Source organism: Ascochyta rabiei, chromosome 20 (assembly GCF_004011695.2).
Source record: "Ascochyta rabiei chromosome 20, complete sequence".
NCBI lineage: Eukaryota > Fungi > Ascomycota > Dothideomycetes > Pleosporales > Didymellaceae > Ascochyta > Ascochyta rabiei.
The window spans coordinates 684,120-702,255 of record NC_082424.1 but is presented as its reverse complement, the minus strand read 5'-3'; the positions used below and the strand labels follow the sequence as shown (position 1 = coordinate 702,255).

Here is an 18,136-nt window from a genome sequence, read left to right as displayed (position 1 = left end):
TTGCAGGAACAACGACCGCGAGCTGACAGTGCCTCGGTCGCACACGCGCTGAACTCACGTGCTGTACCACGGGATATTCCTTGGTGACGTCACACATGCCAAGCTGCCGTGCTGAGATACGTGGTGTTGACACGATCTCACTGCACAAGCTCCTCCAGAGCATCCCACGTTCCCCTCTGCGCGTCCCTCCTCTTGTCCGCCTCGCCCCACACCCTCTCCTCGCTGTCCTCCGTATCTGTCCCCGTCTCGCCCTTCACAGCGGTCCCGAATCCGTCCAGCACGCTCTCCACCTTCCCCCGCATGTCCTTGACGCCCTGCACCTCGGCCTTCTTGCGTCTGACCTGCTCCTCCATGATCCTGATCAGCGTCTCGCGCGCCTGGTGCGGCCTGTACTCGTTGATCAGGGCATGCATGTTGCACACCAGCGTCAGGATGTGCTTGAGCTTCTTGTCCTTGTGCTCGCTGGTAGGGTTCAGCGCGACGATGCCCAGGAGGGATATGTATTCGATGATGATGGAGCGGTTGAAGCGGTTGAGGTACTGCTGACGGTCGATGTTCGCTTCGGTCGAGTTGGACGGGTCGGCGGTGGAGGGGTAGAGCTGCGTATATGTCCAATCACTCAAGACAAACTGCTCGCCGAGAGTCTTGGATACAAAGTCCATTGTCTGCGCGAAGTTGTTGGTGCCCGAGCTTTTGGCAAGCTCGCCGAAGACGTGGAACGATTCATGGGCGCTCGGAGGCGGGGGTGGGATCAGGTAGCGGAGTTCGTCTGGGAGCGCGAGATGCCGTGTAGATGGGCTGGTGTCGTTGGCTTCCTTCTCGATATCTGCCAGGCGCTCGAGGTTCTCAGCAGTGAAGTGCTTGTAGAAGGGCGGGGGGTCGGGGAAGTAGTTGAGCGGCGGTCCTTCTTCAGCCATGGCGGGCGGTGCACTACTCAGTTCTGGTTGAGCAGTGTTCGCCGTATTCACGGCCCCACGTGAAGCTGGACCCTGACTTGGCGCCGTCGCTGCACGGTCCTTCTCCGCCTTGTGCAGCCTTCACGTTGCGTAGGTAGTGGACAGAGATGGGTACCCGAGTAATCGGCGAGAATTGCACAGTGCCTCGATGACAAATGGGATGATGTCGTCGGTGGAACTAAGTACATGATGGCTAGAAAACGTCACTCCAAGCACATCATAGCTATAAAACGTCACTCCAAGCAATTTACTACCAATCATACTGCCATCATGTCTACCCAGAAAGCCGTTGTTCACGCCGAGAAGGGCGTCTCTGAGCTTCGCAGCGATGTGCCCGTCCCCAAGGTTCAAGACAACTTTGTCGTCGTCAAGACCAAGGCCGTAGCTCTCAACCCCACCGACTGGAAGAGCCTCGACGGCAACCCGTCCAAGGGAGCCATTGTCGGATGTGACTATGCTGGCGTCGTCGAGGAGGTTGGCAATGGCGTGGAGGACCTCAAGGTGGGCGACAGAGTAGCCGGCTTTGCCCGTGGAGGTGAGTAGCTCTACGCGTGATGCAGCATGTCTAACGTCCCAGGCGACCCGGCCGACCACACCAACGGCGCCTTTGCCGAGCACATCAAAGCCAAAGCCGGCATCCACGCCAGGATCTCTGAAAACATCGCCTGGGAAGACGCTGCAACCCTCGGCGTGGGCATCTCCACCGTCGGGCAAGGTCTGTACCAAACGCTCGGCCTGCCGCTCCCTCCCGCCACGGTCTCGGAGCCCACGCCTGTGCTCATCTACGGCGCTTCCACTGCCACGGGCACGCTCGCTGTCCAGTTTGCAAAGCTCTCGGGCGCGGAGGTATACGCAACAGCATCGCCGCACAACTTCGGCCTCGTCAAGAAGCTGGGCGCTGACCACGTTTTCGACTACAACGATGCCGACTGCGGTGAGAAGATCCGCAAAGCCAGCGACGACAAGCTGAAGCTCGCATTCGACTGCATCGCCGAGCACGGTTCAGAGAAGATTTGTGCGGCGGCAATTGGATCGCAAGGCGGCCATTACTCTGGACTCCTCCCCGGGCCGTTGAAGGACTTCCCGCGCAGCGACGTCAGGCACGGCTGGACGTTTGCGTACACGGCGCTTGGCGAGGCGTTCAACGAGCAGGTTCCTGCCAACCCCCAGGACTACGAGTTTGGCGTCAAGTTCTGGAAGGCGGCCGAGGCGCTGTTCAACAGCGGCAAAGTCAAGGCACACCCCACGCTCGTACGGGATGGGTTGGAGGGCGTGCCGCAGGGCTTGAACGACCTGAAGGACGGCAAGGTGTCTGGCAAGAAGCTGGTGTACAGGGTTTAGCGTGTCAAAAGCACAGCCTGCTGTAGCAATAAATGAAATCCCAATTGAGCCACCCTCTTGCAAGCCGCTTGTTCAACGTTCGGGGAGACGCTTGCCCGGATGCAGCTAGATGGATGACGCAAACCTACGTGCTTGGAGACAGATCAGAACGCACGCCCGTCACTCACAGCGCAATGGCACCAACAATGAAAGCATGGCAGTACGACGGCGTCGCGGGCGGTCTGGAGAAAAACCTCAGAATCAACGACACAGCCACGCAGCCCACAATCGGCGACGATGAGATCCTCGTCGAAGTGCACGCAATGGCTCTCAACCCGGTCGACTACAAGGCTGTCGAGGCCGGCATCCCCATGATGCTCCTCGGCTCGCAGCGCATTCCTGGTGCGGATTTTTGCGGCAAAGTCGCCAAAACGGGGATCAAGGTCGACTCGTTCCAGATCGGAGAGTGGGTGTTTGGTGCAAAGGTTGGCGCCATATCGAACGGGTCGCTCGCACAGTACATCTCCGTTTCGCAGGACAGTCTGACGAGCCTGCCAAGCGGCGTGCAGACCGACGATGCTGCGGCTGTGCCAATCGTGGGCCTGACAGAGATGCAGGCTATCAAACCACACGTCAAGGCCGGCGACAAGGTCTTCATCAACGGCGGCTCAGGTGGCACTGGCGTCTATGGCATCCAGATCGCAAAGGCCCTGGGATGCCACGTGACGACAACCTGCTCTACGGGCAACGTCAAGCTTTGCGAGAGCCTCGGCGCCGACGAAGTCCTCGACTACAAGACCACCGACATCGTGGGCGCTCTTGCCGCTAAAGGGCCGGTCTTCCAGCTTGCCGTGGACAATGTTGGCACGCCTGCCGACCTGTACAAGCGGTCAGCCTCCTACCTTCTTCCCAACGGCAAATTCGTCCAAGTCGGTGCGACTCCCAACCTCGGGACGTTCGCCCAGATCACCAGCAACTTCCTCGTACCCGGATTCTTGGGCGGCGGGCAGAGGTCGTACCAGTTGCTGATGACCAAGGCGTCGACCGACGATCTGAGACAGCTGGGTGTGTGGATGAAGGACGGAAAGGTCAGAGCTGTGCTGGACGAGGTGTTCGAGTGGGAGGATGTACCAAGAGCGTTCGAGAAGCTCAAGACCGGACGGACAAAGGGCAAGCTTGTCGTACATGTGAAGCAGGACTCCAAGAAGGGTGTTGCATCGTGATATCAGTAATATTTTCCGACAGCAATCAAATGTCCGAGTAGTTCTAAACGCCTGCCACAAGAGGTCGATGAACATCAAGAAGCTGGCTTCACATACGAGGCCGGCCTGTTGCATGAAGGCATTTATTTTGAAACCACCAATCTGAGGCAGTGAGTGTTGCCGAAGTGGCTGGGGCATTTTAACGACAACGCAAGCATCTCCGGGGAAATGACCGCAGTCGTCCAATTCAATTACCTTGGGCCACCAGTGCAAGTGCAATCAAATCCGGGCCGGGCGGTCCTGGAGGTCCGCCACGACAGAGTGTTGTTTTGCAATCCCAGAGCGTTTCGAGGATGTCGAGCGACCGGCGTCGTGCAAGAGGCTAGCGTGCTGCTTGATTGAGTCTGGTGAAGCAAGGGGCCAAACCTGAGCTATGCACGATCGGCCAATGGTGCTGGGGGTGGGGTTATCTCCTTCTGCACCTGCGTAAGCGCGACCGGCTCAGCGCGAAGCCCTGGGGAAGTGGGAGCGCGGTGCTGTTCCTCTTCACCACTCGTGCGCCTTGTGTCGCTGGCCTCAAACGTAGACGCTGGCTGTCGCGAATCCGCGAACCGTTCGTTGTGCGAGCTCCGTCGCGCCTGCCGCTCTTTCCCAATTGCTCACCGCGGGACTACAATAACAAGCATACACTGCCCAGCTGTCAAAAGCGGCAACCTTGTCACTCATTCAATCACTCGCCAGTGGTCTACAGCCGGTCTGTCACCACGATTCAACTACACTCCTTCAACCCCTGCCAATGCCACTGTAGCCGTCACTCTTTACACCGGCTGGACTGCATACCAGCTAACACCGCCTACCATGGGCTGCTGTGGAGACCGCGAGAAGGGCCTGGTCAATGTGGCCGCCGACCAGAAGTGGGATTACATTGTAGGTCTGCTGGTGAGATGGAGGATCGCGCTGACGGCTGCAGAATCTCTCAGACTTCAGGTCGACGTCGTGCTTGACACCCTTCTCTTACGCGTGGCTCTGGATCCTCGTCCTGGTTTCCTGCGCCGTCTACGCTGCTGATGCTTTTACCGCTGTGAACCTCCTCGCCTTCAACAAGTGGTCGAGCCAGGTACAGCCCAAGGTGCCTTTCGAGGTTGCCAAGTGGATCTTCGCCATCACCATCATCATCTCCTACGTCTTCCTGGCATATCGAGGCGTGAGAGCGCTCCGCGTCATGCGCTCCGGCAGCGTGACAGAGTGCTACCTCGAGCCGCTGGCCGCCATTTGGCAGAGCATGCGGCTTACCAGCAGCGGCCGGGGATGGCGCCGTTTCCTGGTGTTTGCCGAGCTGACGAAGAGTAAAAAGGGCGCCAACTACATTGCCCTCTTTGTGTACTTCCAGTTCAAGAGCGCTCTCATCATCATTGTCGCCCAAGGCCCGCGCATTGCTATCAACGCCATGACCCTGTACGCAGTTATGCAGGCCCAGCTTCTCCCGGTCGGTGCGCACGCGTCTGAAGATCGCTCTGGCTTCGAGCAGTTCTTCATAAACATCAAGGCCATGATCGAGACGGGCAACAGGCAGGAGACAATCGTCTACTTCACCATGTTGTTCTCGCTCGTCATCTGGGTCATTGCTGCACTCAGCATCATCATCTCGTGTCTGCTCTACATCCTCTTTCTCTGGCACTACATTCCGCGTTCTGACGGTAGCCTGACCAACTACTGCCGTCGCAAGGTGGAAACCCGTCTGGCCCGCATCGTTGGCACGAAGATGAAGAAGGCGATCGAGAAAGAAGACCAGAAGCGAAGGGCAGAGGAGCAGCGCGCCATCAAGAAGGGTACTCTGAACTCCGTAAGCTCCAAGCAGCCCACTCTGCCCAGTCTGGTTGACAAGGAAGAGGACGGCCTCCAGCGGTCGGACACATTCAGCACCATCTCGACTCTGCCGGCATACTCGTCCAACGCGCCCAGCTCGGTCGGTGTTGCGCGAAAGCCTACGTTGCCGACACTGAACCAAAGACCTGGTCCCGATCGATCCAACACAAACTACTCCACGACCAGCTACCGCTCCAATGCGCCACTCCTGAACCAAGCAAGCGACATGGGTATGGCTTCGCCGCTGCCGCCTGTACCACACAACGCGTATTTCTACGAGGACCCGCCTCTTGCACCTGCTCGTGCTTTCACGCCCATGTCGCAAGGACGAGCGTCTCCACGACCCACTCTTCCGCAAGTGGATACCAACTACGACACCATCTCACCCTTTGACAGCGCCTACGGGCCACCGCCTGCGCAGTCAACACAGCAATACGCCGCATTCTCGCCCTACAACAACCGCGGGCCGACGACAGGTCCTGCGTACGAGCTGTCACCCGTCGATATCACTCAAGATGACGACCCGCGCCCTTACAGCCCCCAACTCCCCGGTGCACTTCGCGCCGGCTCGCCCGCTATGTCACACACTCCGAACATGCCGCTTCGGCCTGGCACAGCTCCTCCACCGCGCGCGGGTACTGCTCCGCCTCGCCCAGGCGTACCCGCGGGTCTTCCATCTGCAATCCAGCGTCGCGAGACGTCTCAGCCTTTGCCGAACAGGGCCATGACCGGCTCAGTGCCTGCGTCGCAGCAACGCAGTGCTACAGCGCCGATCCGACAACCTGGCTGGAATGCACCGCAGAGAAGCTACACCCCTTCAAACGTTGGCGAACGAGGCTACGCACCTGCTGAGAGGAGTTACACGCCCGCCAACTACCCCCCGAACCAAAGGGGCTACGACTATTGAGTCGGCATTTCCTTATCGTGCATATGCATCCGGCGTTCTCTTCTTCCTGTTAGACACAGACCTTTTGCTACGCCCCTGGAGACGACAGGCTTGACGATATTTACGTTCTGTGCATAGTTTTGAGATACCCACGACATGTTTTGCCGCTGGACTCGGACTTCCATTCACTTTTTTCCCTAGCCTGGTTGGAGATTTGACGTTTATTGGATACGTGGTGACGTTTGTTGGAGATGTGTGTATACTAGACTTTAGTCAGAGATACATTAGATCAAGAGGTCTGATTTTTCACACCCATTCGAAATACCTGCGCGCACACTTGCACAAGACATGTCTCAGCACGGTAGCACAACCTCCAGTCCAGAAGCCAAGTGTCTTACATGCGCGACTACAGCACACTCAGATAGAATAAGAAGCTCTCAATAAAAAGCCCTGCAAACGCGATGGCCAGACTATACGCAGCTCGTGTGTGATCGACAGGTACCTACGTCCGTGTTCCCTGAGGGGGAGTTCGCGTCGATCCCGCACATGTGACAGGTCGGAGGCGCGTTTCGCAGACGCCGCACCACTCCGCACCAGTGCGGCCTGAGGCGCTCGCGCCGTGTTGCATGTGGATGCACTGCAGACACGTACAATGGTTCAGTTGTGGGATGTGTTTTCCACTCGACGTGGCGAACAGACATGGTAGCAGTAATATCAAGGCTGTATACTCCGTACGTGGTCCTGCTTTACCGTGCTAGCGATATGGCGCGTGCGTGACATTCTAGAACGGTTTGCAGCTCTTCAACCTCTGTTGGGACGGCTTCGCAGAACTACTGCGCGCTGACAGGCGTCGTAAGCACATGCGTCGGCTTGACAAACCTTTCGTGGAATTGTCGACAGCAATGCCTTATTGACTCACCAGCATGTGAAAGGACGGAAACTAAACGAAATCTTTGTTGAAGGGTCCCTACATCATTTTCACGATTGCCGTTGCGCTCCGAGCATCTGGACACAGGATCAGCGAACGGCAACCCACCACGTTGCATTGGCATCTGCACTATGATGGCCGAATCCCCACGATCCCGCAATAGACGGTCAGGTTCTGCATGTGAGTGGCAGGTTGAACACTGCAGATTTTCCTTGCATACCCGGCCCACGGCACGTTGTGATAAGACTTATCGTTGCTTCGGCACTTCCTGCTGATCCAGGTGGAGAAGAGACCGCAGTGGAGAGATGGAGAGCCGGACTGCGTCACACGCGATGCTTGCGTCACTACTTGGAGAGAATTGCGTGGATTGCGCTGTTCAAACTTGTGCGACCGGCTCATGCTGGCTCGACGGGTGGATTGCCTGCAGCAGGTCAGAGGTCAGTTTTTGGAAGCCGTGTTTGTTGAAACCGTGTTTGTTGGTTGTTGAGGAATAAGATGTGCACAATTCTGTGGAGCAGGGTAGAGTCGACGCGGCTGCTTTTGAAGACGTTCTGGAAGAGTCAATGACTCCAGCCGCTCCACTTGTCTCCTCGGCGACAAGACCAGGATCGAAGGACACGCATGCAACCTGTGTGTCTCCAATCATAGCGCGTCAACCCCACCGCGACGAAGATCGCAATTGCGCGGCCGTCACTTTGCAAAGGCCTTGGATAGACGTGCAGGAGCCACTGATGTCTGCTGACAGGTAGCACGCGACAGCTCACAACCTTTGCGCCTCTGTCCTGGATGATCAACACAAGCAGCATGTTGTGTGCGCAAATGCAGCAGTGAAACGCCCGGGCGCCAAGCCGTTGCTAAGTCAGGCACACCAATGAGGGCGATGTGTGCGCGGCTCCACTATCCAGGCACGCCTTCCCATTGGCCGTCCGAGTTGAACAACCATTGTTTGCGCGCTCACCTTTCCTTGTTGGGTAGGGGTGAAGGGCAGGAGATGAGGTGCTGGGCCCACCAAGCCAGCAGCAGGGGCTCCGGCTGAACTGCCTCCTGCGTGTCGCCGCTCTTCCTCTTCTCTTCTCCACCTTCACGAGTATATCATACCCCGTTGTCCCTCATTGAACAATAGCAATTCGCGCGTTCACTCCTTCACGCCGGTATTGCTGTTCGCCCCCAGTCACTCATTCACCAACCAGACTACTCATAACCGCCGTTGAACGACGTTACGATCTCTGCCGCACACAACCTCCAACCGTCTAGCAAACCCGCATTCAAGATGCTTTACTCCACTGCCCTCGTGCTGAGCACGCTCGCTGTCGGCCAGGCCGCCGCTGCCCACCACCACAACCGCCACGCCAGCTTCCACGCCAGGCGCCAGGCGTAAGTAGACCGCATGACCTGCACGATATCTCCACTGACAGCTGTAGTGATGCCAAGCGCTCTCCTGGTAACGACATCAACTGGAAGGCCGTCGCCTACGACCTGAACGACGTCGACTGGGACAAGGTGAACTGGAGCTCCGTCTTCACTTCTCCCACCCCTACTCCTACCGCTCAGCAGGCCCAGCCCACTTCTACTGTCGCCGCTTCTTCCGTTGTCGAGCAGACGACTTCCGCACAGGCAGCCCCGACCAGCTCTGCTGCCGTCGTCGAGGTCCAGGAGGCCAAGACATCCGCTGCCCCCTCTTCCACCGTCGTCACCTCGTCGGCTGCTGCCGCGAGCTCGTCGGCTCCTGCCGCCACCTCTTCCTCGTCGAGCGACCTTGGCGATCTCATCGGCGACGTTGTCTCGGATCTCCTTGAGGGCGTTGAGGACCTGTGCAAGACTCTCGGCATCGTCTCCACTGGCAAGAACGACAAGAGCAACAACGGTGCCATTTGGGTTGGTGATGACGGCGACTGGAAGGCCGAGTTCACCAACGACGCCGATGAGGATGCCGTCATCTTCTGCTGGAAGGCCGATGGCTTCTCGGGCATGTCCCTGAACGTCAACCAGCCTGAGGTGTCCGTCGGTCTCAAGGCCGGACAGAAGACCGTTGTCTCTTTCGCCGCCGACGTCCCTTCGGCTTGCGCTCCTGCCTTCAAGGACACCAAGCTCGCCAACTTTGGCGGCCTCGACCAGACCTGGTGGGAGGTTACCTTCGGTCAGTACGGTGCTTTTGACGTCTCTCGCAACGTCAACATGAAGGGCCGCACCATCAACTCCAAGGGCTCCAAGTGCGAGTCGACCATGAGCAAGTGTGTCTTCAAGTGCAAGGACGACTCAGTCTCCTCTTGTGAGAAGGGCAGCGACTACGACCTCTTTAACTGCGACTCCAGCTCCGGTGGTGGCGGTGGCTACGATCCCATCATGGCCGGTACCGGCGGTGGTTGCTCCATGGCCTCCTCCGGCGAGACCATCCAGGTTTCCTTCTCTTAAGCGGTCGTCTCGAGGTCGGCGTTGGGTTTCTTCATGCACATTTTTCCTCATATTCCCCGTCCATCTATATCCGCTCTGGATCCTCCTGAAATTGTCGCTTCTCGCAGGATACCCTTACGGCCTATGGCCACCCGATGTCGTGCAATGTGGACGGACTCTTCGTGGCCAGTGTTTTGTATAATTGTTTATTGTTATTAAATGCGAAAAGTCCAAAAACTTCTGCCGTGACATGTGATGCTGGATTGCCGTTGACCATCGAGCGAAACCTTCCAACGTTGTCGACAATCCTCATCAGCTTACAAGGTCTGCGGTCTCCTGAAGCACGACGCAATACCTGAGTGACGAAGTGGCAGAAAGAGCAGAGGAATCGACGTGCATGAAAGGTCTTGACGTAGGAAACGGAGTGACGGAGAGACGGGTATGAAGAGTCGAAGGGAAAACGGTGACTGCTGACAGTAACGTGGGGGGCAAGTGCAGGTTGAATCATCGCCGACCATGGTTGTGGAAGGCGCGATCGCACCTTGCATGCACGGTATGCATGGCACACAATGCAGACGGCCAGATTTGGTCAAATGTTCGTATTCGTTTCGTTGAAAAGCTATCATCGTAACTAAATCCACCTAACTCCATGTAGATCTACGCCATGGCCGATGTAACGGTGACAGGAATGCTACTTGTACATGGCTGGCCAAAGGCAGCCCAACATAATTCAGGTCAACTTTTCACCATCAATCTACAACTCGTCGTGACCAGGCTCCTCGTCGTCAGCGCCACCAGCCGAGCCGTAAAGCTTGGAGGTGATGGGGTAGGCGACGTCAGACAGCTTCTGGAACTGCTCGTCAAAGTCCTCGGCGACGGCAGACTGCTGGTTCTCCTCAAGCCAGTCCTGGGTCTCCTTGACGGCCTCGAGAAGAGACTCCTTGTCGTCCTCCTCGAGCTTACCACCAAGACCCTCCTTGTCATTGACCTGGTTCTTGAGGCTGTAGGCGTAGTTCTCGAGCTTGTTGCGAGACTCAATGCGCTCGCGGTTGGCCTTGTCCTCCTCGGCGTACTTCTCGGCCTCCTCGACCATGCGCTCAATGTCCTCGGTCGTGAGACGGCCCTTGTCGTTGGTGATGGTGATGCTCTCGCCCTTGCCAGTCGCCTTGTCGACGGCGGAGACCTTGAGGATACCGTTGGCGTCAAGCTCGAAAGTGACCTCGATCTGGGGGACTCCACGGGGAGCGGGGCTGGCGCTTGTTAGCATGTTTTAAGACTGGAGGGATACGAGAACTTACGGGATGTTGGTGAGCTCGAACTTTCCGAGGTTGTTGCTGTCAAGAATTAGCGCTCGATCGGTGACGGTGGAAACAAAGAGCACTCACTTGTCTTTAGTCATGGAGCGCTCGCCTTCGAAGACCTGGATGAGGACGACGGGTTGGTTGTCGGCGGCCGTGGAAAAGATCTGGCTCTTCTTGGTGGGGATAGTGGTACCGCGCTTGATGAGGTGGGTCATGACGCCGCCAGTGGTCTCGATACCGAGAGTGAGCGGGTTGACATCCATAAGAATCAGACCCTCCGTGGTGGTGTCACCAGCGAGAATGCCACCCTGGACGGCGGCACCGAAAGCGACAGCCTCGTCGGGGTTGACGTCCTTGCGGGCCTTCTTTCCGAAGTACTCCTCGAGCATCTGCTGAACCTTGGGGATACGGGTGGAGCCACCAACAAGGACAATGTCATCGATGTCGCTCTTCTTCAGCTTGGCGTCCTTGAGGACCTGCTCGACAGGCTTGAGGGTCTTCTTGAACAGGTCGTTGTTCAGCTCCTCGAACTTGGCGCGGGTGAGGGTCTCGGAGAAATCGTTGCCCTTGTAGAAAGACTCGATTTCGATCTTGGTGGTCTTCTGGGAAGAGAGAGTGCGCTTGGCCTTCTCAACCTCGCGCTTGAGCTTACCCATGGTCTTAGCGTCCTTGGTGATGTCGACGTCGTTCTCCTTGTTGTACTTCTTGGTGAAGTAGCTGATGATGCGGTTGTCGAAATCCTCACCACCAAGGTGAGTGTCACCAGCGGTAGACTGGACCTCGAAAACGCCGTCCTCGATGGTGAGGATGGAAACATCGAAAGTACCGCCACCGAGATCGTAGACGAGAACCTGGCGTTCGGGCTGGTCCGTCTTGTCAAGGCCGTAGGCGAGAGCGGCGGCGGTGGGCTCGTTGACGACACGGAGAACGTTGAGTCCGGCAATGGTACCGGCGTCCTTGGTGGCAGCGCGCTGGGCGTCGTTGAAGTAGGCGGGGACAGTGACGACGGCGTTCTTGACGGGCTCGCCGAGGTAGCTCTCCGCAACCTCCTTCATCTTGCCGAGGACCATGGCCGAGATCTCCTCAGGCGTGAACGTGGTCTCCTCCTTGTGGACCTCGACGCTGACGCGAGGCTGGCCACCCTTGTTGACGACCTTGAAGGGGAAGTGCTTGATGTCGTTCTGGACAGACTTGTCGCTGAATTTCTGGCCGATGAGACGCTTCTGCAGAGGCTGTCAGCTTTTGTGCAACGCTACAGAGACATGCTACTTACGACATCGAAGACGGTGCGGTGAGGGTTGCTGGCGAACTGGTTCTTGGCGGCGTCACCAACAAGACGCTCGTCGTCGGTGAAAGCGACCCAGGAAGGTGTGATACGGTTACCTAGAGGACACCTGTCAGCTGTTGTTCGAGTGCAGCACCGCGGCAGACTTACCCTGGTCGTTGACCATGATCTCGACCTTTCCGTTCTTCATGATACCAACACAGGAGTAAGTGGTTCCAAGATCGATACCAATAACGGGGCCGGAGATGGCGTTGCTGTCTTCGGCGAGGGGCTCCTGGTCCTCAGCGCGAGCGGTCTTCGCCAGCATCAAGCCGGCGACAAGGACCATGAGGAGGTAGAACGCGATGCTCCATGTCGAGCGCTTGCTGGCGCTCCGTGAGCTGCGCGCCATTGTGGTGTGTGGTGTGTGTAGGCCTTTGAGTGGCTTCAATGGACGCAAGCGTGCGTGGGGTGAACTCTGGAGAGCTCGCTGCGTGCGGTGGAGTAGAGAAGACTCCGGGTATCTAAGAAAGAAAAGCAAGACAAGCCAGTGGGAGTTGACTGTCGGAGTGGGATGAAAGAGGAAGAGGGTAGAGCTGGCGAAAGGCAAGCGTTATATGTGGAGTGGCCTCTACAAAAGAACAGCTGGTATCTCGAGCTCCCCGAGCCTCACCGCCTCCGAGATTGGCCTTAGCGCGGTCGCTCTGCCCCACTAACCTGGAGTTGCCCGCACATCAGCCTTAATTTCACTCAAACTCATGCTTCATTGGTACAGGACACGTGTAGTTTCACTCGATGCTCGAACTTTCGACTACGCTCGCCGTCCGTGATACAGCATACACGTGCTTGCTGCATCACCACGGTATGACTTTGACTCAAGCAATCCTGCAATAGCTGTCCTTTCGGCAGGCCAGATCCCAGCAATGGCGGATTTCGCATGCACCCTGCGCTAGTCCTCAGCCTCACCCGTCAGGATGTCAAGGTGGCCTCTTGAAGCCCTGTCTCTGTATGTGGAAGTTGCCATTTGTCCATCACCGCCTGCGAATCATATATATTCAGCAACGTCTCCTGGAACTCATACAGCTGCTGAGTAGATATGACTTCCTCTCGTGGCGGCGTTCAAGTGGGTCGAGAAGGCGGTGAAGGGGTCTTGACATTCACGTTGCGATCGGTGTTCGAACATGTTTGTAGAGTCTTCTAGCAATCGACGCCGCTATAGAACGTGCTCGAACAGTATCATACGGTCGTGAACATGTCCAGACCTTGTTTTTGATCTGTCAACCTTCAGCGTCTTTGCTGGTCCACGCGCTACAACGTCTCGCATTCTCGGCTCATACTGAATGCGGTATATTTGAAGGGCATGGATCACAGCACTAAATATTGGCATCGTGAGGGCTTGTCTCCTCAAGTCCCGGGGTCTGCACGGTTTGCACACAGGCGTCAGGCGAAGAGACGACCCAATGAGGGCAGTCAGAGCTCAAATGCAATGATACTGCGTCTCTTCGACTCTCCAGACCTCGCCTTGATGTGACACCCGTCTGAAACACCACACTTCACTCTGCTGCAGGCAAACCTTGTCACGATACCACACGATTACCATGTTCGGGAACTCAGAGCCAAAGTCGATCACGGCGCTAGAAGATTGGCGTTTTCGAGGCCTCTAAGTCGACCAAGATTCGTTTCGAGATTGAGTGTTGTGCAGCTTTTGCACCGAGACAGGGTCCAACTCGGCACGACAGCTCTTGGTATACTCGATTTGGAACATAAATGAAAGCATCGATTGCAGCACTAAAGTCTTGGAGAAAGCTAGGCATTGAACAATTAATATTGCCCGGACCACCAGGGCATGCTTCGTATCTGATATCGTTTGCGTCGAGAAAACGTCGCCGTTAAATCCTACATGCAACTGCTAATACCACGACTCAGCCCGAAACTGACAGACATTTGTTGAGCCTCACGACGTCAGTACGCTGTCACTCCAACCGGATGAAGACGCTGACAAACCGTCACGCCAACCCTTTGCCGACAGTCACCGCCATCAATGCAGCCACCAGAGCTATCCCAAGATCTGATGGACTGCTGAGAAATGCAGAAGACGAGCAGCGGTATGTGGCGAGCAGGAAAACAGAACAGTTATACATTTTCACACTGCAATGTTCTATGCTATATTGTTTGAGGACGTCAGGACCACGCAGACTAGCACTCTGTTGTCGGTTACATGGTCGCATGGTGAGGTAACGCCTTACAAATCAACGTCTGCGAATCGCATCTTCGGAGATGTGACGTCTGCGGGGCTCTTGTGTCTGACTACGCTACGCCACCTAACGGTACTTTGAGAGTGGGGAGTCAGTATAAAATGCTCGCAGCCCACCAAATATTCATGTCCTGTACCAATCGAAGCCGAGTTTCTATCCATCCTTTCGAGTTCCTATCCTTCCTTTCAACACACAACCGCAGCCATGGGCGCTGAAGCAAACACCGACAAGCCCCACTCGCACCATGCCATCCCCAAGGAGATCCCAACCGAGGATCACCTGAAGAACCATGCAGCCCCTGGAGTATGTGAAGATGACGAAAGTTGTAAACACCACACTGACTTTGCAGATCTCATACTTCACACCCCTCCAGGACCCCCCGGCGGGTACCGCGCTTGGAATGACCGATGGCAGCTCAAAGATCCCCAAGCTCTTCACCCCACTCAAGATCCGGGGTCTTCAGATGCAGAACCGCATTGCGCTGTCGCCACTTTGCCAGTACTCTTCCCAGGACGGCCATGCCACTGATTGGCAACTCACGCACCTGGGTGGCATCCTCCAGCGCGGCCCTGGACTGACGATGGTCGAGGCTACCGCAGTACAGTTCAACGGCCGCATCACGCCTGAGGATGTTGGTCTGTGGAAGGACTCTCAGAAGGAGCCCCTCCGCAGGATTGTCGAGTTTGCACACGGCCAGAGCCAGAAGATTGGTATCCAGCTCGCACACGCCGGTCGCAAAGCCAGCACAGTCGCCCCGTGGCTGAGCAAGGGTGACATTGCAGGCAAAGACCTGAACGGCTGGCCCGACAACGTCCACGCGCCGTCCGCGATTGCTTTCAACGACAACCACTGCCAGCCCAAGGAGATGACGTTGGACGACATCGAGCAGCTCAAGACCGACTTCAAGGCTGCCATTGAGCGCGCTGTCTCGATTGGCTTCGACTGTATCGAGATCCACAACGCCCACGGCTACCTCCTCCACTCATTCTTGTCGCCCGCATCGAACAAGCGTACCGACAAGTATGGCGGCTCTTTCGAGAACCGCACCCGCCTGACTCTCGAGATTGTCGACCTGGCTCGTGCGACCATCCCCAAGGACATGCCCCTTCTCCTCCGCATCAGCGCCACCGACTGGCTCGAGGAGGCTGGCCTTGAGGGCTGGACCGTCGAGCAGACCGTCAAGCTTTCCGAGCAGCTTGCCGAGAAGGGCGTCGATCTTCTCGATGTCTCCTCTGGCGGGCTGCACGAGAAGCAGCACATCCATGGCGGCCCCGGCTACCAGGAGCCCTTCGCCAAGGCAGTCAAAGACAAGGTCGGCGACAAGATGCTCGTTGGCACTGTCGGCTCCATCACCAACGGCAAGCAGGCCAACGGCTATCTCGAGGACGACAACCTCGACGTCGCTTTTGTCGGTCGCATGTTCCAGAAGAACCCCGGTCTTGTCTGGCAGTTTGCTGACGATCTCGGCGTGGAGGGTCGATGGGCCAACCAGATCCGCTGGGGCTTTGGTGGCCGCGGTAAAAAGTAAGAATTTCACAATACCCATGTGTTTCTTAGCACGGACACTTCAAGTTTTAGACTCGTAGGAGGTAGAAGCCTGAAGTAGATGTTGTAATCTCAAACTAATGCACCCAACACTGACGTTGCCAGGGATCAGGTTGTGAACAAGAAAGCGTTTGCAAATGAAGCTGCTTTCACGCTGCACAAGATGGACTAACCAATTCGTAATCACGATGGCTGCTCTTGAACGTCTCCTACACGTGTTGATTGCAAGACGGTACACGCTAGGTCAGACTGCCGGAGCTCCCTCATTGGCTGTCTCAACAACACCACGACGTCATGCATCATAAGTGCTCAATGTACCCGCATCAAGCTTTTTTCCACGCGTTACTGCCTAGACCCCTGAACACTGCCAGATGGCTTACACTGCATTTCCTCCCTGTTCCACACCAGAGAACTCATTGCAGCTAACTCAGAACCGAAGATGGGATTACTTGGCGGATCAGAAAGTGTCGTGGACCCTGCAGCTCGGGACAAGTATCTCCTCCAAGGTAGGATGGATCAGCCTCTCGCCATCCCATCTAACCTCCACAGTAACCGCCGGCCCATCATACGATCCAAACACGCACTCTCAGGTATCCGTCAACAGCCCAGAAGTCCACAGAGTCGACAACAGCCTCGCAACGTCGTACCTTCGCGTGCGCATAAAAGACTACCACGGCCTTCCCAAAGATGCGCCCAAGAACTGCTCCTACTTCAACCACCCCCTCCACACGTCGGATCGATACTCTGTGGCATGGTCTTTCGTCCCCAAGCAGGACATCTCTGGCACCGACTTGATCATGGGATTTGACTTTAGCCACCCTGTGCGCGACCGCTTGCCGCCGGGGACTAAAACAGCGGTCAAGATCGCGACCAACGTGCTGGACCCAGGGCTGTATGCCGACCCGTACAGCGACGAGCCGTATCTGTACGGGCCGGCGTTGAGCAGTATGTTTACCTTTCGGGTTGGCGGGACGGTGGAGGAAGTTGGTGCCGAAGAGCAGTTGAAGCGGTTGGAGGGTGAAAACGACGGCGTGGTGGAAGAGGGCGCCACTCTGTCCGGTGAGCCTGTTCGTGAAGGCCAAAGGATACCGGGTTCTTGGAAAGCGCGGAGGAAGTTCTTCCTTGACCAGTCGCAGTTGGAGAAGTTCACGTTTGAGAAGGGGAGGATGTACCACGCCGACTTCTTCAACCCGCATCTGGACTTTAGCAGTTTCAGTCTCCGGTTGCCGGGGTTTTCGATCAGTGTCGCCAAGTACGTGGACGAGAAGACGCATCACCTACGGTTTGTGCTGAAGAGCAGAGAGAGCGGGGAGGTGGTGTTTGTTGTGTTTTTCAAGTTGCTGTTTGGAAAGCAGCTCGAGGAGACGCTGGCGGACAGGCAGAAGAGCAGCACAACAGAAACGTCTCAAAGTCCCGAAGCAAAGCAAGACCAAGGCACAGACGAACCCAGGCAGAAGAGCACGCAGCGAGAGATTCTGGGGGGAAACCAAGCGCCATCATTCCAGGAGCCCAAAGGCTTCGCAGCCCCCAAATCCTTCACGCGAGACAACGAGAGCAACTACACTCTGAATTCAGCAGCGAACACCCTAGCCCAGTCGATTTCTTCCGTGTTCGGCGCCATGGGCTTTAGCAACCCGTCCGATTCTGAGAGCGAAAACGCACCTCCCGCGAGCAGGTCGCACGCAGCACCGCTGGACAGCCTGGACGACAAGACGGTCGAGACCCACCTGCGGGACCAACATGGGAGTAGCCGTCAATGAGCGTGTGCTGAAGGGATGGCATTGCACGGTCGAAGCGTCAGATATGTTGGTAGTAATAAAAACGGAAGAGCAAGAACCAAACCATCCAACTGAAATGTCGCCATTCTTCGAACTGAAGCAAACCGCTGAACCCCACATCAAACCACACTCCCCGGATCCAGCCCGCGGCGACACACCACAAAACAACTCACTCCAGCGGCAGTGTGCCCACAACCTCCAGAACCACGCCTTCTCTAGCCCTCCCACCCGCATCATCAGCAGAAAAGCAAGCTAACCCACGCTACGCACAGCAATGGCAACGAGCACGCTGACGGGGAGGGGAGTGAACCGTACAGACACAGTGGCGGACGAGCGCGAGTGGCACGTTGTGTCGATGTGGCTGAAAGAGAGAAATTGAACGCGGGGGGGTTGTAGGGTGAAGAGCGTGGTTTGCAAGAGCGGGTAGTGCCTAGTAGTGTAAGC

At 56.7% G+C, this 18,136-nt stretch overlaps 8 protein-coding genes across 8 annotated transcripts; 6 read left to right on the top strand and 2 right to left on the bottom strand.

Annotated features, from left to right (window-relative positions):
- Positions 1-137: 137 nt before the first annotated feature.
- Positions 138-917, bottom strand: EKO05_0010699 (Mediator of RNA polymerase II transcription subunit 7; the record flags this gene model as incomplete). Its single annotated transcript, XM_038947290.1, has 1 exon — positions 138-917. One exon carries the CDS (start codon positions 915-917, stop codon positions 138-140), a length of 780 nt encoding a protein of 259 aa, XP_038793642.1.
- Positions 918-1,226: 309 nt separating this feature from the next.
- Positions 1,227-2,297, top strand: EKO05_0010698 (uncharacterized protein; the record flags this gene model as incomplete). Its single annotated transcript, XM_038943592.1, has 2 exons — positions 1,227-1,491; positions 1,534-2,297. 2 exons carry the CDS (start codon positions 1,227-1,229, stop codon positions 2,295-2,297), a joined length of 1,029 nt encoding a protein of 342 aa, XP_038793641.1.
- A 185-nt stretch (positions 2,298-2,482) lies between these two features.
- On the top strand, positions 2,483-3,499 carry EKO05_0010697 (uncharacterized protein; the record flags this gene model as incomplete). Its single annotated transcript, XM_038947289.2, has 1 exon — positions 2,483-3,499. The coding sequence occupies one exon, from the start codon at positions 2,483-2,485 to the stop codon at positions 3,497-3,499; it is 1,017 nt and encodes a 338-aa protein (XP_038793640.2).
- An 837-nt stretch (positions 3,500-4,336) lies between these two features.
- On the top strand, positions 4,337-6,251 carry EKO05_0010696 (Potassium transporter; the record flags this gene model as incomplete). The annotated part of the gene is made up of 2 exons (XM_038943568.1): positions 4,337-4,405; positions 4,449-6,251. 2 exons carry the CDS (start codon positions 4,337-4,339, stop codon positions 6,249-6,251), a joined length of 1,872 nt encoding a protein of 623 aa, XP_038793639.1.
- A 2,177-nt stretch (positions 6,252-8,428) lies between these two features.
- EKO05_0010695 (uncharacterized protein) lies at positions 8,429-9,570 on the top strand (the record flags this gene model as incomplete). Its single annotated transcript, XM_038943523.1, has 2 exons — positions 8,429-8,532; positions 8,580-9,570. The coding sequence occupies 2 exons, from the start codon at positions 8,429-8,431 to the stop codon at positions 9,568-9,570; spliced, it is 1,095 nt and encodes a 364-aa protein (XP_038793638.1).
- Positions 9,571-10,303: 733 nt separating this feature from the next.
- Positions 10,304-12,526, bottom strand: EKO05_0010694 (ATPase with role in protein import into the ER; the record flags this gene model as incomplete). The annotated part of the gene is made up of 5 exons (XM_038943461.1): positions 10,304-10,799; positions 10,848-10,883; positions 10,935-12,073; positions 12,124-12,233; positions 12,286-12,526. The coding sequence occupies 5 exons, from the start codon at positions 12,524-12,526 to the stop codon at positions 10,304-10,306; spliced, it is 2,022 nt and encodes a 673-aa protein (XP_038793637.1).
- Positions 12,527-14,573: 2,047 nt separating this feature from the next.
- EKO05_0010693 (12-oxophytodienoate reductase) lies at positions 14,574-15,897 on the top strand (the record flags this gene model as incomplete). Its single annotated transcript, XM_038943518.2, has 2 exons — positions 14,574-14,672; positions 14,719-15,897. 2 exons carry the CDS (start codon positions 14,574-14,576, stop codon positions 15,895-15,897), a joined length of 1,278 nt encoding a protein of 425 aa, XP_038793636.2.
- A 456-nt stretch (positions 15,898-16,353) lies between these two features.
- On the top strand, positions 16,354-17,674 carry EKO05_0010692 (uncharacterized protein; the record flags this gene model as incomplete). The annotated part of the gene is made up of 2 exons (XM_038943525.1): positions 16,354-16,420; positions 16,464-17,674. 2 exons carry the CDS (start codon positions 16,354-16,356, stop codon positions 17,672-17,674), a joined length of 1,278 nt encoding a protein of 425 aa, XP_038793635.1.
- Positions 17,675-18,136: the final 462 nt, after the last annotated feature.